We start from the raw sequence: 26,453 nt of genomic DNA on the forward strand, positions 1-26,453 counted from the left end.
AGAAGAGCGACCTAGTCAGGCCAGGACTCTGCAGTCTATTTACACCTACAGGCCAGTGGATGATTTTTCCATGATGAGGATGTACACATCCTGGACAGGGAGGAACGCTGGTTTGAGCGTGGAATCAAGGAGGCCATTTACGTGAAAAGGGAACAACCATCTCTGAATCGAGGAGGGGGCCTAAGGGTACATCTTTCGCCATCTTACAATGCTGTGATTGCAGCCATTCCCCAACTCTCTGTGAATGGTACTCATGGCCATTGATCAGTGGTTGTTGATCAATGGTCATGAGAATTTGCATAATTATGATGAAGGAACTGACCTCACTCTACCTCATATACTAGCTTTATACTATCTAGAGGTTAGAAAATCATCCTTGCTGCTTGTAAACTATCTGCATGTATCTTGATTTGCTGAATTCAGATGTCTAAGTCCATAAAAAAACAGTGACCATAGCATCACAAAACAAGTTATTATGAGATTGTAAGTAATGATTTTCTCCGTGTTGAACTGCTACACCCAATCCTGTTGTGTTCCTCCACCTGCCAAATCCAACTTTAACCTCTGATCACGGTCCTATTTTTCTGCTGCAGAAGGTAAAAGTCGCTCCATAGGCTAATTGAGCTGTTTAAAACCAAACAGCAGACATGCTTAGAAACTCTCTGCTGAACATTTGAGTACATAGAGGCTCTACAGCCTGTTTCTCTCTCCTCACTAGCTTGTGGAAAAGAAAACAAATGCTTGAGTTACATTCATCAAGTGGCTATTAAAATGAATGAATAATGATCTTGGACTGTAGCTGCTGCAAACAAAGTGTTTAGCATCAGGTTACCAGTCTGTCAGTGTTCACAGCTTCTTTTTGCTGTGCCCAAATGCCAAATTAAAACAAGACTGGAGCTTTGAAGACTTTTGTCTACTCATGCCTTTTGTTTGCTAATGCAGCTGCTTTTCTGTGACTATCAAAATTCCAGATGAAATCCATCACAGCCCTTTTCAGCATACCTTATGCTTGGTTTTATTTGAAGTTTGCCAGTGCTTTTTGAAATGGTACAAACTGTAGAAAAAGAGTGTCAGAGCTCATGTGAGATCGTCTGTGACTAAAGATCAGTGTGTATTTGCTGCAAGCAACCAAGCTGTCATCAGGTATGAACGCAGAAGGAAATTCCTACTAGGGTGACATCATTATCTCCATTACTGCTATGGAAACAGACATGCCACTATCCTCCCCTGCTTGTATTCAAGGCAAAACAGTGTGAGAGTGAGGAGTGTAACAATGCTCAGTCTTATCATTTTCACTTTTTGCTATTGGCCAGCTTAGACATAAACATCAGGGTGAAGTAGTTTTCTTGGCTGGCAGCCATGAGCTGATGTAAGAATACATCTGACGCTGCAGAGGAGTCATCGAGATAAAGAGCAGCGTTTGACCTGGACACAGCTCTCTTGACATGGACACAAGACTTAAAAATGACTGTGTGTGTGTGTGAGTATGTGTGTGTGTGTACATGTAATAACATCCACAGGGAGGACTGTGGGACTCCAGGGGTTGATGTCATAGTGATTCATAATACACACACACACACACTTTCCATCCCACATCTAATAACACTTCTTTTGTTTGTGTAACAGGTTCGGTTTTTATTTTAAAAAGACAGGGGATTTGAAAGGTCATACATTTACATTTACATGACAAAGAATGACACACAGCAACAGCACATATAGAGATACTATAATAGGCAAACCCAGCACGTTCCTCACTTTGGTAAAGATGCTCTCTGTGATAATTACAATCTAATAACAGAAGATTAGATATTACAGACAGACAGAAAGACTAACTGTTCCCCAGGAGTTACCCAGAAGGAACAGTGTGACATGCTAAGAAATATTACTATTCCCCATGACATTTTCTCCTTTTCTAAAAGCAACTCGATGCTTTAATGATTTTAGTCCCACAGCAAAGATCATTGTGAACCATAATGACAGATAATAGGGCTCACCTGGAGAAAGACTTCTCCTTTAACTAAAGGTGCAACATCAAAATTTTTAATTTATGAATGGACTTCATCTTTAAGCACTTTTCCTCTTTGATCTTCAAAGGCCTGCATGCACCTCATTTATGATTTTCATGATAGAGTTGCTAAACTTTGAAAGGCCTCCTAACCAGGAGGGGACTCTGAGGTTCAGTGCAAAGGCGCTTTCACATCTAAACCTAATATTTTCAATTACTTGTGCTGCAGAGTTGAACAAATTTGAACTTAAAAATGAGGCAGGCAGCCAGCAGCAGGCAGGTGAGGTGAAAAAAGGCTTTCTTGGAAACAGATTTACTTCTTGTATGCAGGTTGGGTCACATAGCTAGTTGGGCAGTTTTCTGTTCTCTCAATTGCTCTACAGATCTTTACATTTGTATCTGTTTGAAGTTGTGTATATTTATCTGCTAAAATGTTTCCTATAATGAACTTGTCACCTCCATAGTACCATAGTCGGGTCTTTATCTTACAAAATAAAAAGGGGAATTTGTTGTGATTTGGCGATATATGATAAAGCTGAACTGAACCTCTCCCACAGTTTTATGGTGTTTTACATGAGGTGGCACATTGATGTGCAAGAGGTAACTGATAGTTGTGTGAAGTCATATGTATGATCCCTGCAATCCACGTATGATTTTTTTAACATTGCAGGTTTTTATTTAAATCTACATTGCGATGTTCTTCGCAGATACTTAATGCCCAAAGTGACAATGAAAACAGCTCGTGTTAACACTGGAAAATCTATCACAGGTAGCGGAATAAGTAGGTATAACAAACACAAATAGAAACGAAATAGTCCTGAATAAGCATAACGGGGTATTAAATAACCCCACTCAGACATTTTAGTTGCTAAAATAGCTCGGGCTCAGCCTTGCACAATGTCTTCTGTAAAAGCCCACAAGCCACTGGCTGACCCACTATCCCAAAATATGGCTTCTAATGACTGTAAAGCTGTCCTGTTTATATGCTGTGTGAGTGATAATGAATAACAAAGCGTAGGAATACAAAATTTAGGGAGTGTGTAAGAATATAATGCAATGTATGCTAACAAGGCCCAGCTAGGAAGTTTTATTGTTTATGTCAGCGTGTTATTAAATCTGTTTTTCAGCCTTCATTGTATTTTGTAACAAGGAGTGAAAAATAAGTGTGTTTATAATAACCTGCAGTTTAATATACCTGCTTGTTTTTAATGTAATACGTGTTAACAGGCCTCTAACAGTTACTTGTTCAGTTTAGCAGGTACAATACTGGTGAAGAAATATTACACCATAAACTGTTTCTTAAACTGCAGTGTCATTCCAGCGCAGGGTGTTAAACTTGGACTGACTGATTGGGGTCAGTGGAAACAAACTAGTAAAGACCGTGTTGCCTTCTCAAAGAGTATATGGCAACCCTGATTGCAAGCATTTCCCTCACTGATGCAGAGGCTGGGCAGAAAAGGACAAGCAATAAGAATTTCAAAATGATGAACAGCTGCAAATTGATAAACAAATTTGAAGCAATATAAAAACATTTAGTTGTGTTTTTAGCCTTGTTGGAAATATTTGGTGATTTAGCTGCTAAGTGTGTCTGTTTGTCTGCTGTAGCTGGTGCTGGTGCTGCTAAGGTCACATTGAGAGGATTTTAAGAGCATTTTCTCAGCTTGAGTAAGAGTGAACCAAAACTGTAAAGCTGTGAGCCCGAAAGAGTAAAAGCAGCGAGGTGAAATATTAAGAGTTGCTTGAATATTCTCTGGATTCTCTTCTGGGTTTGCCACTGGGTTCAATCTCTATCACAGTCAAGCAATAAATTCTTAATAGGAAAATAGTGATGAAAGCTGATTTAAGTCAACTCGGTATGAACTAAGACAGCATTGGACTTTGTGGGGTGTGAGGGGATGCTGGTGTGGGTAAAACAGCTTCACTGTTGGCTAACTGAGGGTTATACAGGATTCCTAATGACTTTCTGTTCCTTTAAACCACAAAAACAGAAGAGAAATACAGTCGACATGGCTTTCTGCATCTATTAGGCTGACTCCAACTGTACAGCTGCTTCGGAATAATTATAATCACAGTTTTAGCAACGCTTTCTTCATATATTGTGAGGCTTTGTGAGCATTTTAATCGCATGAGGCTTAAAAAACAGCTTAAAGAAAATAGCAGTCCCACACACATTTTATTCAGGGGATAAGCCAAGGGGTGGCAGGAGATGGCTGCTGTAGACTAGCCCTGTGGCCACCCCACATAACCAATAATGACACCTATTAAAGGGCTATGTACAAACATACTCATACATTCTCTGACCTGCAGTGATTTTCCATGCAGGAAAAATAAAAATCCATGTGACGATGGATGTAATGGTCTTAGCTTGGCCACCCCTTTAAAATTTTCTGGCTACACCACTGACTCCAGCACCAAATAACTGTGTACCGTTATACTCCAGCATGTTATTTCTTTCTTTACATTAAAGCATTGTTTATTTATATGGCTTCAATACAAGTGGTCTATGCATAGTGTGTATATTAAAACATATATCAAAAGTCCTTCAAGAGATTACAAACCTGGGCACTTTTAAAAATCTCTGTATGTCAAAATTTCCATCGCCTTGTGCTGACACGCTTCTTTGGCTAACAGCTACTTTATGTGGACTTTTACAGCACTGATTTAGTGTTTTTAGATGTTTATATATTTACTCAGGCTGTTATGTGGTATTTGATATAACAAAGATCTTTCACATTCAGGTAACTACACCACCTCCACGTAGTTGGCTGGGTAAAGCCCCTCCCACCCATCATCCTTCTTCCCTCGACACCATCCTTGGTCATCCTCATCCTCGATCTTTAGAAACTCTTCACCTGGAGGGAGGAAGAGAAAATTAATTTCTGTATTTGTTTTTTAAAACTATTGCAACAATTTTTTAAACATCTATTCAATTAAATTCAATATTATTTATATAGCGCAAATCACAACAACAGTCACCTCAAGGTGCTTTATATTGTAAGGTAGACCCTACAATAACACATACAGAGGAAAAACCCAAAAATCATATGACCCCCTATGAGCACTTTGGCGACAGTGGGAAGGAAAAACTCCTTTTTAACAGGAAGAAACCTCCGGCAGAACCAAGCTCAGGGAGGGGCGGCCATCTTTTGCAAACAGTTGGGGTGAGCGAAGCCTTATAACCCTTATATTTGTTTTGTCAGGCCAGCAACCATAAAAAAGAGCCTATAACAGCTCAAACGTATATTTTATTTAACTGTAAAATCAATGATTCAAACCATTCTGCTTAGTAATTTCATGTAATAATAGTCGTAGTACATTTGAAATAAAGCTGTTTAGGGGTGCTTTCAGCAAGTAAGGCACCAAAGTGCAGTTTCTCTAACGGCCACTTGAGGCAGCCTTCAAAAGCTAATACCCAAAGATTCAACGATAAAGTTGCAATCCATACATAAATATGTTTCTAGCTTTATTTTCAAGCTGATATACTAAAGTCCAGAGAAGGCAAGATGGGTAAATAAGGGCAACTAATCAAAATGTACAAAAGCTATCAAATAATCTGGGAAAACTTATAGAGTAACAACAAAAAAAGAGGAAGACCCTTGGGATTGAGACACAGATGAAAAGAATCACTAGAGGAAAAAGTAAAAATAATGCAAGGCATGAAAGGAACACAGCCTTCAACATATAAAAAGAAAACAACCAAAAGACACTAAAATCAGACCAGACCTGAAAAATGTGGTGCAGACACTAACAGAAAGATGAGATAGAGGAAGGAACTGCGAAGTATAACTGCAACGAATAGCAACCAAGACATGAAACAAAACAACGCTGAAACTCATTACCAGAATGATCGTGAACTAGAAACAGGAACCAAATAAGGCGCACTACACTAGGATAATAAAGACATGAAACAGGAACACAACAATAATCAAAAACTGTGAGAAAAAGAATCTAAAAACTTAAAATCAACTTAAAACACTGAGACCAAAATACATCGGCACTGCTGGTCTCTGTATATTTCATATACTTTTGTATACTTGGATTGTTAACGGTTATTTTTTAATGTACAGTACAAATGAATGACTTGACTCGACATTAATGTAGCAATGTGGCCTCTTTGAATGACAGCTTCAGGTCACTGAGAAAAGCTTTTCTGCTGTTGACCATATAGGATGCAAAAACCTAACAAAGAGGGTCAGTTCTGACTGGCTACCCCACTGGAATTGAAAGTTTGCGAGCCAATGAGTGTGCGGTTTCATATGACAGCTAATCCTCCACTTTGAAATATGGTATGGACTTAATTTTGTATTCAGTGTGAGCCAGAATGTGAGACTGAGCCCATACACTAGGCAGGAAAGTATTTATGTGAGCCCTGCGCCCTCTCCTCCAAATATGGTCCGCATTCTGGCTCCAAAAACATGACTGCAGCCTTAAAGCCAAAGCTGAGGCTTCAAAATATTAGTGATGGGATTTCCGGCTCTTTTTAGAGATCCGGCTCTTTCGGTTCGGCTCACTATAAAGAGCCGGCTCTTTCGGCTCCGAACCGGCTCTTCAGGTTGTTTTGTTGCTTTAATTAATTTATTATTAACAATAATATAAAATTATGCACAAAAGGAATTACTAACGTAAAAAAAGTGGTTTTATTTATATATGTTTATATATAAATATATGCGGTGGCCCCTAGAGACAAAACACGTACAAACTCCAAAACACATTTCTAGCATGAACTGAACTTCCAAAGCAGAGCTACTAGATCACTTAAATTACACAATTGAAAGCATGTGTGTATTGTTTGTGTATTTATACACAGGCACTCATATATATTCAAATAATTTAAAAGAAAAGTTCATTTACCTGTTACTACCACACACCAAATCCGGTCGTTGGTACTTGCTGGCTTGTGTAGCCACAAGATAACAAAAGCTCAACACTGCGCCCTAGCATCCTGGAGCACTTCTGTTGTTTTTTGTACGTGTTTTGAGTTTTTATGTGCTTCTGAGTTTTTACGTGCTTCGGATTTTGTATGTGTTTTTACGTGTTTTGGAGTTTTTACGTGTTTTGGAGTTTTTACGTGTTTTGGAGTTTGTACGTGTTTTTACGTGTTTTGGAGTTTGTACATGCTTCAGAGTTCGTACGTGATTTGAAGTTTGTATGTGCTTTGTCTCTAGGGGCCACCGTAAATATACTTTTATTTATTCACTCCACATAAAATGTAATAAATAAATCATATAATACAAAAATCAACTATTCACATTTCAACTTTTAACTATTTGAATTTTCAGCTTTTTCCTTTTACAAATTTAAAGTGAAAACAACACAAAACACTGCAAACCACAACACAATTAAATATAAATTATAATATGAAAACAAAAAGAAGATGCATATTCTCTGTCATATGGGCCTGCATGAATAAACTTTCTGAATCCTTTATCATCTGCAACCGAAAATAGTTGTGGATGATTACTATACCTTTCTAATGTGACGTTGTTGTCCCTGGCTCTTTCTCTCTCTCTCCCTCTGGCTCTGTTCGTGTGCTACTGAGTGTAACTACCGCCCCTCCCCCCTCTGCCCAGCGTAAAGCACAAGGCTCGCGTGCAGAGTGAAGCGGAAAAAAGTGCGAGAGAGGGTGAGAGAAAGAAAAAAAAAAAAAAAATACAACCCACGTGACGGCTCGCGATAAGGAGCCGGCTCCCGTCGTTCACGTCAAAGAGCCGGCTCTAAGAGCCATTTCGTTCGCGAACGACCCATCACTACAAAATATGAATATACAGAGAAGCGGCTGAGTTCACAGTGACGTCATTCATCTTGCAGTGGACGGTGTTTACCTGCTTTAAAGGACAGCTCATCTGTCTCCTGGCCGACGTAATCATACAGAGCTCTTACTTTAACTCCCCCGATCATCACGCTGTCAGTGGAAAAGAGAGAATTAAGAGATTAATCTTTGATTGCTTCAAAAAAAGCTAGACAACATTAACAGTTCCCGTTCGGAATAATATCCTCACCTCTTCTCTATTGTTCCTGATTTTTCCACTTCTTTTTTCCCTTTTTTGCTTTTCTTTTCAGGTGTCCATTCCTGAAAAAACATTGGAATATAAGTAACATAAATAAAGTGCACAGAGTTAAACTTAAAATGCTGGAAAATAAAGGGAAATACCTGGAAGTGAGGCCAGTCAGTTGGCATGCCCGGGCCGTGGGTGTTTTTCCACCAGCGAAGGTCCTCTTGCTCATCGATGGCCATCAGTGTGTTGTGGAGCTCATTGTACACGGCCCGCACACTAAATGCCAAGAGATAAACACAAAAATCTCAAATTTGATTTTAATCTATGCTGATCCGTTCTTAAAATTTTGCTGGAAGAGATCATCTCTCCTCTAATAATCCTACTTATCAAAAACAGTCGTGCTGTCTCGTGTGAATTTTGGATATTTTCCACAGCTCTTTTCTCACATTTAGCTTCAGAGAGGTTCACACTGCTGGAAATACCTTTAGGTATAGTATGCCTCATAGTACTTAATAAACACCATGCTATAAGAAACCCAATGATCTGGAATATATGTTACAAATTTTATGTGTACTCTGGATACTGATGATTATATAATTAAAAACATACTTAATTCACTTACACTGCAATCCGGGACACTTTAAGTTAAGTGTTCTCCCCAAATTAAGCAGATTAATAGTGTATATAATTTCTCTCCTCTCCCTGTGGCTTTGGCTCATTTTTATAAAGTAATTAAGTTGCCATCGTATCCAGTATTTCCTTTATTAGAGTAGAAGAGAGTCGGTGATGTGCTAATATGTAGTGGTATAGCTTTTAATTAGAGGTAAATTAAGTCAAATTATTGATTTCAACATACTTAACTCTAAAGACAGCCCGACACAAGCTGCAGGGTTCACACATAAGACAAATCTGTGCTACTTGTTTAATCAAATACATCAATCCTCTAATCAGCAGCGGCAGCAGCACCTTTTCTCAACACCACACGCGTACAAAGCACCGTGCTTCACCTCTCATTGTTGGTAATGTCCAGGTGTTTGTGGATGGAGAGGAAAGCCTGTTTGAGAAATACAATCCTCTTGCGCTCCTCCTCCTGTGATTGGTCAAAGACGGACTCCATCTCCTCCATGTAGCGAGGAGCATAGTTGTTCACCTCCTCCAGGACCTTCTCGTAGCGGGCACGGACCTGAAAGTATTTCAAACCAAATTGGCAAATAAAACTTGAGCGGTGGAAACCTAACTATCAAAAAAGCAAAACAAAAATTGTATTAAATGTGTGTCGAATGTCTTACACAAAACTTTTCATCCCACTAAAAACAAAGAACTCTGGGAAAACAGTCTTCTAAAAAAAACTTTCATAAACTGAAGCTAACTCGTCAAGATAAACAAAACCATTTCAAAATGATTTCACCAGGTTCAGTCAGGAGATTAACTGATATAAAAATATTAAAAATATTAACAAAGCAAAAAATTGCAACATTTAACCTCCCATAGAGTATACAGTCCACGTAACTGGTAATGAATTTTAACTTGATATAACGCTTCACCCATGCCCAGTGCTGACATTACAGGTTTCCTGTGAAGTAGACGTTATTCACAGTACAACAGCAGAAACCACGTCATAAACTTGTGAGAGGATATGAAGATGACTGATTTAAACCACACGAAACATTTCCAGCACTCTTGCACTCCTTGGTCGCTCCACTCTGTCCCGTTTGTATAATTTGACTGTTTTCTGCGCTACTCTTGAGACTAACTATGCAGCTGATTGGTGCTGGCACCTGTCCGTCATCCTGCCTTCCTCAATTGTTTGCTCCTTCTGTGTTTTACCTGCTGCCACTTTGATTCATCTGGCGCCGTACTCCAACCGCAGCGGGGCTAATTATTGCAGCTGCTTTAAAAGGGGCTGTCAGGCCAGGGAGCAGTCTTTTCCATGTTTGGAATGGTTACTTGTACTTTGGTCACGTAATTTATAGTGAAGGGTTTACGCCTGCTAGGTTCTGATTCATTAACCTGCTTGTTTTGTTCTCCACTCGGGGGATTTGTAAATTAGGAAAGGTAACAGTACTTGTATTATTGTTAACCACACAGTTAGATTCCTTTTATTAGAGATACTAGTAATAAGGGTCTTTCTTTTCTCTCTAACGTTTGCTTTGGACAGGCTAGTAAGACGTGTAATTAATTTCTTTGCTTTTGATAACTAGTATACTGATACTACATACTTAGCATGTGGAGTTGCATCCACATGCCCTCTGATTTATTAGTTTAAAACCATAAAGGAACACAATAAACGACTTAACAGTCACTAAACCTTTTCCCTGTGGTTTATTAATGTCACTCCCCTTTCTCCTGGTAAACCAGGATTATAACAGGCACCCTTCCACCGAGCATCAGTGGTGGGGTATGGATCTACTCATATTCCAAAGTGAGATTCCTTAACTCATCATTCATGCTTCACCTGTTTTAATTAATTAATAATTATGCAATGGTATTTTTTTTAATGCTCCGTGGCCAGAAACTCCACAGTGCACATAAGACAAAACTTACAGAAAGTGCAAGAAAACAAAATTTAGAAAATAAGAAAAAAAATAAGAAAGCAGTGACATGTGGTGTGCACCTTCTCGGCCTCCTGTTGAGCCACTTCTCTCTCCTCCTGGATCTTCTTCTGTTTGTCTATGGAGACATCCGGGTTTCCCTGAGCGTGTGCCTCTCGCTCTCTGGCTACCTGCTCTTTACGGCTCACTTTATGGTATGCTCTTCTTGCTTTATCCAGCTGTGGATGCAAACCAAAGCACAGACTGACTATATGGAGTCAATGCACAATAGATAGGGATAGAAATACACCGATTACACTAACACCAGGAATCATACAATTCACTTACAGGCACTTCAGAGGCACTTAAGCTAAGATGCACCTGACTCTCAAAAAGCACATTACTGAATAAATTCATTTTGAAATAGCAGTGTATTAGCTTCCTGTTTTCTAAATATAGTATTTGAATTGAGGCCATTTACTTAATGAAAAACCATCTGCGATGCCACAGTCACTTCTAGTACATATGAAAAATTGATCCCCTAAGGGCTCGTCTTTTGAGGCAAAATTATATTTTTGATGCATGTCCCTTGCTGCTCTCATTTCACAGTAAGGTACAGATTCAAGTGGCTCATTGCATCAGAACACAAACACTCTTGAGAACTGGGTTTCTGGCACTGGCACAAAATAAGGCTTGGGAATGTCACAGAGAAAAGGCTCCCAGAAGCGAACATTAAAATGTCATGATGACCAGAGCTGTCCGGAGTGGAGCTGTGAAGCCAAGGACTGTATATAAAAGATGTATTGATGCCCTCTAGTGGTTACAGAGACTTTACATGGACTCCACTAGCACTAAGTTAGACTCCAGAGTAAACCTTCAGAGAAGCTAAGCAAAATGAAGTTAAGCAGGAAGTAGCAAAAACTGTAGTTCCTCTGGTGACCACTTGAGGCTGGCCTCACGAGAGTGAGTGAATCTCCACAGACTTCCATGTTAAAATGTTCAACTAATAGTGTGTGTTGCACCTGGGTAGTTTATCAGTTTATGAATGCAACTTGGTAACAAAACATGCTAGCGTTCACTGATTACTTAGCACCCTTTTACTCATATAAAGTGCAACAACAACATGGCAGCTGACATTATGGCTTCAAAATGCAGAGTCCAAAACCAATGTGTAATGTCAAGATGGCTACATCCTCATTTTATATATTATCAACGGTTACACTGCTAATAAAACATGTGTGTAGCCTCTCAGGTCTGATAAATGAAGCTAATGTGGTTGCTAAATCTTTAGAAATCTAAAACAAAAACATGACTTTAACCTCTCTGATCACTTTGGAGTTTTAACCACTAGGAAAACTCAAATAAATTGCAAAAAAGTTATTAGCTACGTTTTTCTTTAGGAATAGGTGTATTGCTGCTGGAGCGCGAGAACTACACTCCACTTTTATCTCTCAAAATCAGGAAGTAAAATGTTGCATCGGTGAAGCTTATTTCATTAAAGATTTCATTAAATGAGAAATTATTTCAAAATGGTAAATGGACTGGTTCTTATATAGCGCTTTTCTACTCTTCTGAGCACTCAAAGCGCTTTACACAACTTGTGCATTCACCCATTCACACAAGCACATTTTTCTAGGTGCTTTCTAAGTAACATTCATACACATTCGCACTCCGATGGATGCATCGGAGAGCAACATGGGGGTAGTATCTTGCCCAAGGATATTTGGCATGCAGACAAGGAGCAGCCTACGATCGAACCACCGACCTTCTGGTTAGTGGCTGATCTGCTCTGCCACCTGAGCTACAGCCAAATGGTCAAAATGTTGATTGAGTAACAATGTGAGTGAGTAAGATAGTAGCGGTCTTCAAAAGCCTCCAGGCTGCAAGTTTATTGTTAATTTACATATAAGTAAAAACAAATTCTTTATTTTTTAAGACTGAATTTGGGAAGAGATTAATTAAATGTAAAATAATACTGTACGTTTTGAAACTGCTTCTAAAACAAAGTGCTCAAAGAGGCAAAAAGCATGTGTGCAGAAAAAAGAATAATAAGAACATATTGTTCAAAGATTATCCCTATCAAAGCAGTGTGACAAATAACAACTGCCACAAGCGCCAAGACAAACAGTACTATAGTGGCTGCCTCAGTATGTAATTTATTGCTTCACAACATACTAAACTAACTTTAATGTGGCATTTTATATCTTTGTACGCAGCTCAGTGACTGAGATCAGACAAAAGCTTTTAATTAATATGACGGTGTGTAACTACCATAAACAAATCTGGAAAAAAATCTGACCTTTTTAAGTCGTTTGGCCCACGGCTTCTGAGCACGTGCAAACCCCGTCTCAATGTCGTGGGACTCCTTGAAACCCCCAAATAACTTCTTGTGGAAGGTGTCCTTCTGCCAGGTCCTGACCCGGTCCCCATCCTCCGACACCAGGGAGCGACAGATGGTGGCGTGTAGGGCGGCAAGCCTGTCGGCGGAGGACAGAAAACACTGCCAAGCCTTCATAAGAGAGCCATATAGAGGACCTGAGGGAGGGAGGAGGAGAAGAAGATGACACACCATTAAAATTACTGTTGTATTTCAGTAATAATTGGGACATGATTTTGAAATAAGATCATTTCCACGTTCATCATATGTGTTGCGGTTACTGATCTTACTAGAGTCCACCACCGGCTTCCACTTGTTGCTCCATTCACTGAGCTGCTGGGCGTACTGCCTCTCCACGCGCGCTCTCTCTTGGAAACACGCCACTATGTCATTACAGGCCTGGAAAGCATCTTCTGTTCGCTTCGCAGTGCGCTGATAGTTCCCAGGCTGCCAGGACACAAAGAGAGAGGAAGATTTGCTTTCCACATCATAAACACATGAAGTGGATGGAAGGTTAAATTGATTTGATGCTTTAAACTCTAAAGTCTTTTAATTTTTTGGCTTTAAAAAGTTAGAAGTTAACAAAAAATGTTCCAGTGTTCAGTGATTCAGTTTCTTTTCTTTAGTTTTATTATTTCAGTGCCAGAGAATCCAAAGCGGTACATTTGTTCAGTGTATTCTTGGAAATATGGAGACCCAAAACTGAATAACACAAACAAAAAGATTACTCCAACTGGTATTACAAGCACACTGCTACTGTTGCTTGTTACTACTACTGCTTCTAATTTGTAATACTAGTAAAAAAAAAAGACTAATATTATAAGTAAAAATATTAGGGCAAATATCTGCTGCCTGAAGCTTCGTTTTTTTATAGTAACTCAGTTTTGTTGTTTAGATTACTCAAAGCAGACCTATTATGGTCATTTCCAGCGCCATGTTTTTAATCTCGGGCTCTACTAGAGTAGCTTAGTATGGGTCACAGTTTAAAATAATCCTTATTTAACCTATGATGGATCTTGGTGCAGACCCTCAGTTAATCCTGTGTCCACCCCCTTTCCTTTAACCTAGCCATCTTCTGATTGGCTGCCCCTCGTAAACAGAAGGTTTGAACAGCAAGTCATTTTGTCCTCAAGAAAAGGGAATTCAAATCCTTGTCTAAATTGTAAATAATTTTGCCGCATATTTTAAGGGTAACTGTTTAACTACATTTAGTACAGTTTAAACCTTTAAACCCTTGAATGGAGCCGTGGATCCTGCATGTTCAAACCTTACTGCACACTACTAACATATCAGAAGCAATTTTCCTGGCAACAACTAATAATCTATACTCAGAATGAGATTTGATTGCAATACTGTGGAAGCTCATTGAGAGAGAGGTGAGAAGATTGAGCCCTCTCTTAACTGTTCCCTCAATATATGACTGCTCTCAGGAACTGCAAACAAAGCTTGGCTTTGTTTAAAGCCTGGCTTTAAACAAAGCCTCCAACACATCTAAAGCTCATCAAAAGCTCACTAATTACATTTTGTGTTTAAAACAATGATTTGTTTTAATGGTTTTGTGCCAGATTATTTGTTAGCCAGAAACTGTAACTTTCTGGAGGTTTGCTGTCAGTTGCTTCAGCTTTCTGCAATGCTAAGCAGACTCCAGCTGCACACATTCACTCTACATATGTATAGTAAATATATATAGTATTGATTTCATTTAGTTAGACTTTTACATGGGTGTGTTTCTCTAAATGATCCTCTAAATCATTGTCATAATGACGTCTTACTAAGTTCCACTGAATAATGCACAGTACCAGCAGCTAAATGAAATACACCCATTACTGTCTTCCTGTTAATCATGTTGTGCAGACGTTGGCTGCAGTTAAATCTGGGGTACAGCAGAGGGTGCTACCAAGGATAAGAGTGAATTGAGCTAAACAGCTAAAATAATTATTTCCACATGCTTCTTAATAAAATACCAACATGAAAAGAAGACTGAATTTTATTTTACTTTTCACAAATAATGTACGGAAAACTGTCTGACCAGATGATGACTGCTACGTGAGACTCTTGCTACTGTTTAATGCATGAAATCAAAATGTTGGATTCAGTAAGTGAAAGCATCCCCTATGAAACTGAAAGTCCACATAAGCGTGATTCCTTGAATGTTTAGTATTCCTTTGTTTTGTAGTACAAAAGACAAAAATATTAGGTAGAAATGCTACCCTTCCATCATAGTCCTTCCATAGCTGTGATGCTGCAGCAGCATTGTAAGGCTAATCCTCCCACGTGCCATGAGTTTCCGCTGGTAGCACAAATGCCGGCCACAGTGTGAGGCGCGGTCGAAGCCCGTCCATAAAAAGCCAGACAGAGTGAGGACAAGAGAGCAGCAGAGGCAGGGCCCTAAATGTAATAACATCTCTGAAGCAAGTGTGTTGTTTGTGGATGTGGAATTTGGAAATCTCTGCAATTTTCCTGGCAGCTGTCATCAGCTCCTTCTCAGCACTGACTCCTACTCTCTTTTTCACTTTCTGTCAGACTCTATCTGGTTGTCACTGTCACATTTAGACAGCTGCTTCAGTGTGATTGTTCGCCATGCTGTTTTAAATTACTTGAGGCAATATAGTTGATGTAAATACCACAACAAAAAAAAAAGACATGAGTGAACAAGACGTCCCTAAAGCCAATGTTTTACCTGTCAAACACACATGTAACTAATAACCTCAATATTGGGGCTCTGGTTACGGGTTTTTGTACGTGTTGGCTCACAGACATGGCTTACTTGGATAGCTCCAAGAGACTATAGTAAAACTGTCTGCGTGCTTTCAGTGTGTCATATACTTTTGGATACTGTAACACAGAATACGCTTCTTTACTTATTTTCTTTGGCAAATTCAGTGTAAGATGATAAGCCTCCAGAGTTACAACAACAGCCTTTGCTTCCAATGTCCAAAGTCTGTAATGGGACTCTTAATTAGTAGTTAATTAAATGCAGGGACAACAGAAAGGTCAAACAGTTCAGTTGTTGTTTGTGAAAAGTAGTGCTAGCAGCAAACATGAAACAAATATGCAGTTTTGTGCTTCAAGCAATCAACCGATGCAGGGCATCTTTTTTATAATGTGACATTTTTCTTAACTCATATTCTCTCTTTTTCATTCTAATTGCAAATGATTTGTTTACTAATCCTGCATTTTAATGTTTCTGTTCAAGTGTAGTTTAGAGTGCTTCAAAGAGTGCTGCACGTAGAAGGACAAAGACCCTGAATGTAAAAGTTTTTCATTGTCTGTATTAACACCCTTCAAAAAAAAGCAATCAGAGCCCTCAGTGTGCCTTTAATGAAACACTGTAGTTTTAAATGCTTTAATCACGATCACTCGGAGTGTTTCACATAAGCGCCCTCCTCCTTCCTCCTCTATCCTTTCTTTCTTTTTGCCTCTGTTGTGGTTTGCACTGACTTTCCTCACTCGTCTGCGAATTAAGCAGAAACAGCTGAGGAATCCAGTTTGAGGCCAGCGGCAACGCTGCAGAGACCCAGTTGGCCAATAACCGAGGCAGATGCAAATCCGCTACTAGACAATCAGTCCAAGCAACAAAAGCGGTATCGAAGGAAATGACTAAAGACTTCTGCTGAAAAAAATTACCTCTCATATAAACAAATGATCGCATTCAAACTGTTAAAAGCCTGCCGAGTTTTCATTATAGAACTGCATTAGTGTTAAATGTAGATGAATGGATGGGATGATGAAACTGACGTGTTCCAGATTTTATGTTTCACAACCTGCATATGTGTGTCAAGTTAAAGTATTAGCTGGTAGTAGTGTAGTAGTACCACAGTAGACGCTGCTCTGATGCTGTAGCTGTGATAAAGTTTTAAAGTAAATGTATAATAAGTAAAAGGTAGTGATAGCAATGGCACTAAAAGTATTAACAAAAGATGAAATGGCATAAAAGAAACATTTCCAGACGATACTCCAAAGTGACTTTACCACAACTCAAGCAAAGAGCAGATGACAGATTCAGGGAAATCGAGTCAAAAATGTTTGTTCTAGAAAGGAAAAGAAAGTCTGTTACAAATTAAACTCTTAAATCTTTAGTTTTCTACTTGAAAACAAGTGAAAATGTGTTTGAAATATGTGATAATGGCATTTTTACTTTAGTAGCAGACATGCAGGTATCACAGAATGCCCTTATTTAATATAATAAAGCATATAATAGCATATATAATCCCTTTATATAACTGTGGTGAAGGGGGGCATTAATGTTTTAAAAGGGACATGCACTGGGCCCAGAGACTGTTATCACTATGTATAAAGTTGAGGTGACTTTGCCAATGCAAAACCGAAAAGCTGAAGTTTGCAGTATAATGACAGGCAGGCAGCCTTTGAGCACGGCGGCAGGATGACACAGACGGGAACTGGCCTGGAAACACATCCAGCACAACAGGAGGCTTCCAAATTACAGGAGGGGAGAGATGAAAGTGGGGCAGCCAATCGAGGCCAATAGCAGACAAAGCCAATATTAAAGTGGCAGCACACTCAAATTAGACAGTCAGGCACTCTGAAGTGTTTACAGCCTTAAAATATGGTGGCAAAACTGGGCTATGACTGGTAATCAGAGTGTATGGTAGTTCACAGAGATGGGTATATGGCCGATATGCTGTGTGTACATTTAGGCTTCGGTGAGAGAGATAATGCTTAGGATTTATCTTTTCTGTTTGTGGAAACAGGTCTGTTCTACAGACTGTTTGTTTTTCTCATTCTGTGTACGTTGGTGTTGTGAAATAAAAGCCACTTTTGTATTGTATATAAAAATGCAGCAGAAGGTCTAAACTTGATCCCTATTTTCCTTTTGTGCTGCAGATTTTATTCTGTACCTCTCTGATGTCTCTGTTTAGTGTGAAGCTGCAGCTTGTTAAATGAGCTCGGCACTTAGCCTGCAGCCTCGTTATCACTGCACCAGGTAAAGAAACGATCTGGGACTGGGACACATCCATCATTAATATATCAGCGTGTCCTAAGCGTACTGTTGTTTTCTTATGGATTAAATAAACATGTTAATTAGCGACATCTGGAGATGCTGGTGGAATAAGTGTAACAATGTAATATAACCAAGAACTTTTTAGACTTCTTCTTGATACAGTTTGCACTGAATGGATCCCGATGGACGTGTAGCCCATTTTGGAGAGGAGGTTTTGAAACAGAAAATATAGTTACATTTTTAGATGATTTTTTTAACTTAATATCTTTCTTTCTTAAGATTTCATTTTGACAGTTTTGCAGGGAAGCGTAGAAAGGAAAGAGGAGGAGAGAGAGAGTGGACTCAAACTCAGGCTTCTGCACTTCAGGCAAAAGGCAGAGACACCTGCTTAACTGAACCAGCCAAACCAGAACCCTAAGTAAGGCCTTTCTGTCAGTACTGGGAACACTGAGGCACCATGAGATACTTTACAGCACTCGCCAATTTATATTTATTCATCAAGCAGCAGCAGACCCCCTGATAGCAGTCACCTTCAATCACCACAGCCAGCTGCTTTGTGTATACATGTGGAAGTTTCTGTTATGGCTTGACTTCTAACATCTGTTTTAGTTGTCATTTGGAAATGCATGCTTAAGAAAGTGTGTCACGTCCAAAGACAGTAAAAAAAAAAAAATGGAGAAAGCTTCAAGGTCTGAAAAGTGAAGCCAGCTTGAAGGTGCGTAAACCCGATTTCTTTTTTCATGTCCACCAGGTGGTAATGCCTGTGGCTGCAGAAAGACCTCTTGTCCCATATAATTCAATGGCAAGACAGTCCTCAGAGCTGATCTCTGTAAACACTTTTCTGAGTTTATGGGCTCTGTCAGCGATTTCAGCCCGTACTGAATAAAACATTAAATCCATTTTGTTTTAGAAAGGAGGATAATCCAGGATACGCTCGTCTCATCTTTGTGGTCCTGATGTAAATTCTTAACAAACAAATTAAGATGTATTAGCAGAATGCAAGCATTTCAGGTTTCTTTTTTTTCTCTACAAGGAGCTGCATAGAATTATTTCAGCTGTATTTTCATTTGCTACATATGGGCTGTCACTGCTGCTCCTGAGACTGAATTTCGGCCAATTATGTTCCACAGTGGGATCAACAGGAAGTGAAATGGCTCCCATAGTTCTAAGGCTAGCTGGTGGCAAGATATTAAGTATATATATCAAACTATTCTGTTAAGTCTCATGTAAAAAAAGAGCACAAAAAACAAAGAAAATAACTTTCTGTGAAAGCATTAAGTGAAATTTTTATAGGAAAATTTTTTTTTTTTATTTGGTCCCCAGACTCAGTCCAGACAAACACATAGAATAAGTCAATGAGCCAAAAGCCTTCAGCGAGAGCTGTGTTAAATCCTTGCGAGGCGGTTTGGAGAGTAACTATTCATACTTAAAAATGAAAACACAGCCTTGTTTAAAAAGTCGTGTTGCCTGAACGACAAAACTCTGGACTGTTTTGGCTGCATGTTCGCTCAGACTTGAGATATGGCGGGGAGCTATCTTGTGTAGTATATCTCCCTGTCCCATCATAAGGTATAAACATGTAAACACACAAAGTCAGAGCCCCGCACACACACACACACACACACACACACACACACAGAGTACACATACCATCCAGAAGCTGCGATTGTAGGCATCCTCAAGGCTGTTTTCTGATGGCAAGGTCGACATCCTGTTTTCTGAGAAAGTAAAGAATATCTGATTAGTTTGGACTATATTTTCTATCATGCTGCCTTTCACTATGATCTTTATGTAGCTGCCATTATCACCTTTCATTTATTGGCTTTAGATTGTTGCAGCTGCAGTATTTGGGACAAATGTTTGAAATAATTAAGGGACACGTTTAGCCAAAATTATTTTCAGGTACAAAATGTAGATACTTCATAAAATTTAATACTTGAGTTCTTGTTTTATCAAACAAGCCCCACAGACCTAACATCACTGACACCACTCATGTTATAATGGTTACATGATAAACTACTGGATAAAACAGGGATTTTACTTTTATAAATTTAAGCTGCAAATATTAATTTAAGCTAATTACCAGTCCACTCTGTTATTTTAAATGTAGTTATTTTTACATATTCACTGTTTTCAAGTCTTTATCTTTTACTTTTATGTATCTATTTAACAATTTCCTTGGTTACTTTTGATGGACTGTTTCTCTGTCTACTGCATTTAGCTATCCCTTTCTCCTTGTTGTGTTTTTCAGTGCTCTTAGTGATAGCTCAGTGGGTGGAGATAACTCTAAATTAAATCAGCCCTTTTATATAATAATGTATTTGATCAAATTACCACTTCCCATAAATCCCTTGGCACCAACATGATTCACCACTGGCACAAGTGCTCCGGGTTGGAAATCAATTCTCTCCTGCTATTTTAGGCTCCATGACATGAAGGCATTTCATATCTGTTCAGATAAATAACTAGTTCAACACATGTCAGGACCAATGTGAGACTATACAGCAGGTGTAACACAGTGACTGAATCAAATATGGAGGCTTTGTACGCCCATCTAAGCGTTGGAAGTTGACGTGTACGTTAAATAGGACCCAGCTGGGATAGTGCAGAAGCTCTGACAACACCAGCAGACATGGACTGTCCTCTCCCAGCACTCCCAGCTTCTGAAACATGAGCTATCCGAAAATAAACAGGGGCTAAGGGTCGGCACATCCTATCACACACTCATTTTCTTCCCATGCTGGTCGCGCTTTGCTCATTTAATATTGACCCATAAACAACACACTTTCTTTGAACATAATCATGCTCTTAGCTGAGTGTTACTTTATGTTCATGTGGTTCTACCTCAAAAAAAAGAGAACGTTTTCCAGTTAAATATTTAAGCACACAGCAGTTTTGCTTCAAATCCTCGAAGCACCCAAAAGCTGAACTCCACCCTGACAGAGCCTTCGTGACTGGCCTGTTTTTCCTGCCTGCAGACATCTCCCCTCATGGCTCCGTTATGCTCACAATTAGATTCAATGATCTTCCCTCAACATCCTGCTGTTCACGGGGCATCACATGCTCCGCTAAGAGAATAATGTCCTGCCTCTTCCTGGCCTCAATCTGCCTCAGTTTGCTTCATCACCACCACTGAGGACTTGTAAATTATGCAACCCAGATATCTGCAAGAGGTCATGAAAATAAAGAATAACCTCTCTTTTAACCCGTTTGACCCTGACTTCCTTTCCCTCTTGCTTTCTGGCTTTCCTCAGGGTATGACCAAGTTTCCAGATAAAATGTGGGAGTGGGGTAGCTCCCGTCATGATATTAATTAATGTGACTGCACGGTTTACTACAAACGGTATACTTTTTACTACGTTTTAGAGTTGCAACCACACTACTTGTGTCAGTGTAATAGCAGATTTATGTATAAATCCCTTATACGCTGGTAGGAAATTAAAATCTTTAACCTCCATTCTGGGTTAGCTGTGACTGACTTGTATGCCTCTCCTCAGGTTTATCAGCTTTATGCTTCAGTTTATGTGTTTAAAAAAAAAAGAAAGAAAAGTATGCCGTGCAACTCTGTATCTACTGGGAATGTTTTGTTAGTGACATACGCCTTTCAACAGTGATTTCATAACTCCTTAAATTGATTTTGAGATCGTCTAAAAATGTGGGACTGGCCTAAAGATTTAAAAACCTCCAGAAATATTTATATAAAGATGAAATAAAGTGATCCCTAGTGTCCAGTTAGCTCACTGTGATGTCTGTGGTATTAGTGAGGCATACCCTATTACTTCTTACTTTCTGACTTTAAATAAGCCACAAACTATGCATCACGTGGTTGCTTTTTCACACAAAAAATATACTACTACTTACCGCCTACAAGCACAGATCTATATCCACCATGAATCCTCCAGACTTTGTGTAATATATTTGCATGTCAGATATATAATTAGCCCCCCTCCGATTCTAAAAGGTTCACGATTGATTATCAGTATCTTGCATTAACTCAGACTTCATGGATCTAAAACTTCAACTTCTTCACTTGAAAACCAAACCAGCTGAACCCAGAGCCCGTTCAAGTCCATCTGGAGCTTTGATCCAACCAAACTCTCTCACCCCTGTATGCTGAACGCACTTTTGCACACACGCTCACTCCTCCCTCTGTCCCCGTTTCATCTGTCATGCATAACTCAACACACACACATTGCATAGAGGAAATATATAGCAACAACTGAACACAGAGCAGAAATAGGAGCGCCGTCACTCCATCTGATCTCACTGAAATGCATCCATTCAGCCATGGCAGGCTAATAGTTTCCTTACCTCTGAACGCTGGGGCCCCTCTCTCATTCACCCCCTGCTCTCTTCTTTTGTTTGCCTAGTTAAAACAGTTTTTTCTTCCCGTCTCCAGTCTGTGTGGAGTCTCTCAGGCTCTTTCCCTCTCTGTCTAGTCTTCTTTATGCTCTTCCTCACGCTCTCCAACTTTGATTTTTCCACCCCTGTTGGACAGTGTTGCTCCTGCTCTTCCCCTTTCTTTGGCCCACTGTTTGTGTCAGATGAGTTGGCTTTTTTTCCCCTCCCTTCCTCCTTCTCCTCTTGCCTCCCTCCCTCAACGTCTCTCACTCCCTCTCTCCTCCTCTCTCAGTAAAACAGCTGCAGGAAGCGTATTCCTCTTGTTCTTTGTCAAATATCCACTTTGTCTTTTTCCCTTTCATTTGGTCACTTTACCTCCCTCACACCACTGTTAATGAAGTGTGGCAGAACATTGGTTTGGGGTGTTTCTTTGTGTTTGTGTGTGTGCATCTCTAAGTGAGTCAGACAATAGCTGAGTCACCCAACCAAAGTTTATGTTTGGCATGTGTGTTTGGGAGTTAATAACCCTAGTAACCACCTTTTAGAGTTTTAAAAAGAAGTACAAAGCAGCATGGCCAGATAAGGAAACTCCATCTCTCTGCGCTTGCCTTTAACCCCCTTTTTGCTCCCCACTGTTTTCCCTTGGGATCATTTGGTAGGCCTGCTTCCACAGCTGGAGGATACATCCGGTGTGTGAGTGTGCATATGTGCATGTTTATGTGTTAAAGGCAGAGCTGTTTGAGTGCAAAGCCCTCTAAAGAAGACTTGCCCGCACTCACATATGCTGCTTTTGGTGACATAAAGCCTTGTGCAGTGCTGAACTCATGAAACTTCTCCTTGCCAGAACATGCCATGTAAATAACTAGACAGCTGTACATTGCAGTGCTTACACACAGCTGCAACCTGCTGTTAGGAGACAGTGCTGGGAGTACTATAATCAAATGTGGAAGCATAGGAGACAGATATCATGACAACACTGTGAGATCCTGTCATTAAAATGATAATAGACAGAAAATGTCAACACCTGATGTCAGATCCCACTCAAGCAGTACAATTGTATTCACCATGTACACTTCATATGTTTAACCCTCAAACAGCCAAGATGTTTTAGTGACTAAAATGACCCAGTGTGTTAAAGTTTTGTCTTTATCATGTGCTGTTTGCCTTGTGCAAGACGTATTGCACATATTTGCAACATGGAGTTAAAAAAAACCAAACAAAAAACAAAAACTGTAACTCTAAATCACATTTATTTAGGAATCCTTGTCTCTTCTTCTTACAAAGCAAATTTTCTTGTTTCAATAATACCACAAAATCATACTTTTAAATTTCAGGTATGTTTTCAAGTATCCTTGCATCATGTTCATCCCAAAATGCAAATGAACTGGTGACTCAGTAACACAGAAGTCAACATAGTCAGGCTGCTTTTTCATCGCCTGTTTCTTCCATGCATCCTTTTTAAATTTAATTTAAAACTTTTTTTTTTTTGTATTTGAGGAATATTTTAAAATACTTTGTGCAGAAAAAAGCTCAGAATACTTATACATTAAAATATCTGAAAATCGGGACTTTAAAAGTGAGGTGCACTATGTGGAATAGTTACAAACAAATATAAATATATTTCAAAAATAGCCCAACTCCATGCATGTGTTTGGACTGTGGGATGAAGCCAGCGAACCCAAGTAGACACTGGAAGAGCATGTAGACTTCACAACCCAAGACCTCCTTCACCATAAGTCACAGACTTTTGGTCTATTGTAAATGACGACTCATCCACCTGCATTGTTTTATAGTCCCAACGACTGCAGAAAACAACAGCCAACCACTGACCACATTTTGGGACCTATGAATAAAACTGCCCTCTACTGGTTACTATGGGTAACTGTATCTGCAACCCTCTGGTCTAGCCTTAACTTTAATGGTAATAAAGTAGTATTATTAATCACTGTGACCACCAGGGGGCAGAAATCCATACAAGACAAAATTACAAACACAAAATCACGTTTTTCACTAACTCTGCTCCTCGCAGATTCACTCAGTACAACTGCTTCCCTTTCATTTGCATACATATATTCTAGATTACAATAAAGAATAAATAAACATTTTAATAAAGTATGCTTTCAGCTTTATCTATTGTTTCAATGGCCTTTTTACCACATTGTAGGTTCAACATCTAGAATCGAAACTGTTTCTAAAGTCATGGTGCTATTATACTCTGGTACAGTAGGTGGCGACATACGCCTTTAAATAGCTTCACAGTCCGCCACTGAAGCCAAAGAAGACGAAGACTACCGCGGTAGCAGATTCAGATACAGAAGCAGAGAGTAGAGGCACGCTTTGTTTTCTGGTGGAAATGGTAAGATCATATTATGAATGTTGCTCAGGTTAAGGTTTGTTTTGTGTTGTTATCTGTGGCAGTTTCAGGTAAAGCGGTCCGACTGACGGCACATCTGTAGGTGGAAACAGTTGCGACCTTTTGCTCGGACATTACATTTTTAAGGTCTCTTCTAAGTATTGTGAGCAAAGGCACCTTTAAGCATATCTGAATTAACTTAGGCTGGTTGCGATGCTGTTGTTGGTTCACATGTTTACTAGCAGTGGAAGTAACCCGACCATCGGTAACTTCGTGGGCCTGTCTCCACGTGGTCAGCCTTTAGCATGGTAGCTCACAGTGTGTTGCCATGTGAGGAGTAATTGGAGTATGATCAGGCAGTAAGACTTGAATTAATTTTGGTTTGTAGTGATTAGTAACTTAATAATACTGCATGATCGCTTTTATTTCAAGCGGTATGACGATGTGCCCCCCCCTCTCCCCTGATGACTTGCACTGGGCTCTGAGTCTGGATGAAGACAGCTGTGCATCTTTGGCCCTGACAAGCCAGAGTTTCTGAGGAGAAAGCAAATCTAGTGTTACAAGTGCTGAGGTTCTTTACACTTCACTGACTTTGTTTTTTTATTTTTTGTTTTTTAATGTTTTCAGGGTTTGAATGAGTGAAACCGCTCAGCTGCAGTGGAGCCCTAAAGGTAAGGATTATTTGGGGGTTTTCAGCACTCACTCTTTAGTTAGGAGGGGGATGTGTAATCTTATGAGTCCTTGCAAAATTAAGAGACAGATGTAGTTTCAGTCTGTGTCCGCTTGAGAACATTAAAGACTTCCTGAGGACGATGATGGTGGGGTGAGCATCCATCCATCTGTTTTTATTCATTTTCAAATACTTGTCTGGAGCATGTGGGCAGCAGTCTAAACAGAAAGGCCCATCTCTACCCAGCTCCTCCAGGTCTTTTGGGGCTGTTCACATGCCAGCTAAGAGATGAAATCTCTAGTGGGTCCTGGGTCTGCTCCAGGGCCAGCTCCTTGTTGGACATGTATGGAAATTCTAATGTTAGTAATCTGTGCCAGAGTAAATAAAAGCACACTTAGAAAAATAAATATTTTATTACAATCCTTCGGAGGAAAGCCAAACCCTGTTAGGGTTCACAACAATCACTTGTATTCAGGGAAAAAAAAAAAGATAAAACAGGATCTGTTTTACTGTGACTGATCAGTTATTAACCAATAGGAGTGCAGCGTTCCTTAGTTTTTCAGGCGGATCCTCCTCACGTTCTTGGTGGCTGCTCTGTGTTTTATATGCTGTCTATGATTTGTAGCTGTCCTTCTCCCCTGATGACTTGCACTGGGCTCTGAGTCTGGATGGAGACAGTCGTGCATCTTTGGCCCTGACAAGCCAGAGTTTCTGAGGAGAAAATCAGAAACTCTGCTGTAAAAGTAATGGCTGTGACAAAAAAAAACTTAACTCTTTATTTTTGTCCTTTCAGTTCTGAAAAGGTGTAAATCCTCCGAGGATGGACATTAATCAGGTTCGTGTCATGTAACACTGCTTTTTCATATCTAAATTCTCATTTCTGGTGATGCTTTGCACTGGGCTCAGAAATCAGTGGTGACAGAAGTGCAGCTCTGCCCTTGACAAGGCGGAGTCTGAGGAGATGAGCAAGCAAAAAAATTAAACTTGTAGGTCTTCACTGACTGAACGGTTTTCCTGACTGCTGTTTTGTTACTTTTTCAGGTACTGATACTCCAGAAGAGAACTTCCTCATAACAATTCTGTGATTATTTTCTTATTTGTTGTGATGTTTTAATTGTAATATCTCATATTTGCTCTGATTCATCAAATAAAATCATACATCTTATGTTTTTGTGTTTGGTCTCTCTTCTACAAATATCAGCTGAAGATGTGGTGAC

The 26,453-nt window shown here is 39.5% G+C and overlaps 2 protein-coding genes and 3 non-coding genes across 8 annotated transcripts in view; 4 read left to right on the plus strand and 1 right to left on the minus strand.

Moving 5' to 3' along the window:
- Window positions 1-26,453, plus strand: part of LOC146388110 (uncharacterized) — a 38,639-nt gene that overhangs the window by 8,814 nt on the left and 3,372 nt on the right. The window contains exons 1-4 of one of the 3 annotated variants that reach the window (XR_014800025.1): window positions 23,741-24,569; window positions 25,194-25,237; window positions 26,030-26,071; window positions 26,278-26,401. Coding sequence is in view for 2 of the 3 variants with exons in the window: in XM_084925222.1 (XP_084781348.1) it covers window positions 26,057-26,071 (15 nt within the window). In the remaining variant the exon portion in view is untranslated. Of the gene's footprint in view, window positions 1-23,710; window positions 24,570-25,193; window positions 25,238-26,029; window positions 26,072-26,277; window positions 26,402-26,453 lie in introns of those variants that run through there. The other 2 variants (XM_084925221.1, XM_084925222.1) reach the window with 2 other exon arrangements.
- Window positions 1,591-22,433, minus strand: LOC146388111 (protein kinase C and casein kinase substrate in neurons protein 3). Of its 2 annotated transcripts, none has more exons than XM_084925219.1 (10): window positions 22,184-22,433; window positions 19,523-19,590; window positions 13,200-13,356; window positions 12,832-13,067; window positions 10,616-10,771; window positions 9,009-9,184; window positions 8,157-8,277; window positions 8,005-8,075; window positions 7,828-7,907; window positions 1,591-4,857 (listed from the first exon to the last, which is right to left on the minus strand). In XM_084925219.1, exons 2-10 carry the CDS (start codon window positions 19,580-19,582, stop codon window positions 4,748-4,750), a joined length of 1,167 nt encoding a protein of 388 aa, XP_084781345.1. In that variant the 5' UTR covers window positions 19,583-19,590; window positions 22,184-22,433; the 3' UTR covers window positions 1,591-4,747. The 2 variants fall into 2 exon arrangements, with proteins under 2 accessions (XP_084781345.1, XP_084781346.1); XM_084925220.1 differs by lacking the exon at window positions 22,184-22,433 and adding an exon at window positions 21,734-21,974.
- On the plus strand, window positions 25,020-25,111 carry LOC146388112 (small nucleolar RNA SNORD88). Its single transcript, XR_014800166.1, has one exon. It is a non-coding gene; the product is annotated as a small nucleolar RNA SNORD88 (small nucleolar RNA).
- LOC146388113 (small nucleolar RNA SNORD88) lies at window positions 25,867-25,958 on the plus strand. The gene has a single exon (XR_014800165.1). It is a non-coding gene; the product is annotated as a small nucleolar RNA SNORD88 (small nucleolar RNA).
- LOC146388114 (small nucleolar RNA SNORD88) lies at window positions 26,112-26,200 on the plus strand. The gene has a single exon (XR_014800167.1). It is a non-coding gene; the product is annotated as a small nucleolar RNA SNORD88 (small nucleolar RNA).

This window comes from Perissodus microlepis, chromosome 4 (assembly GCF_051167445.1).
Source record: "Perissodus microlepis isolate ML-2025 ecotype Zambia chromosome 4, ASM5116744v1, whole genome shotgun sequence".
Taxonomy (NCBI): domain Eukaryota; kingdom Metazoa; phylum Chordata; class Actinopteri; order Cichliformes; family Cichlidae; genus Perissodus; species Perissodus microlepis.

Bases quoted from the DNA above. Each gene is read 5' to 3' on its own strand.
- LOC146388111 (XM_084925219.1), bottom strand. From the start codon at position 19,582: ATGTCGACCTTGCCATCAGAAAACAGCCTTGAGGATGCCTACAATCGC. The intron at 9,185-10,615 runs GTGCACACCACA...AAATACTTTCAG, and splicing joins CTCAACAGGAGGCCGAGAAG to GTCCGTGCCCGCTACGAGAA. The intron at 7,908-8,004 runs GTGAGGATATTA...TTCCACTGACAG, and splicing joins TCAGGAACAATAGAGAAGAG to CGTGATGATCGGGGGAGTTA.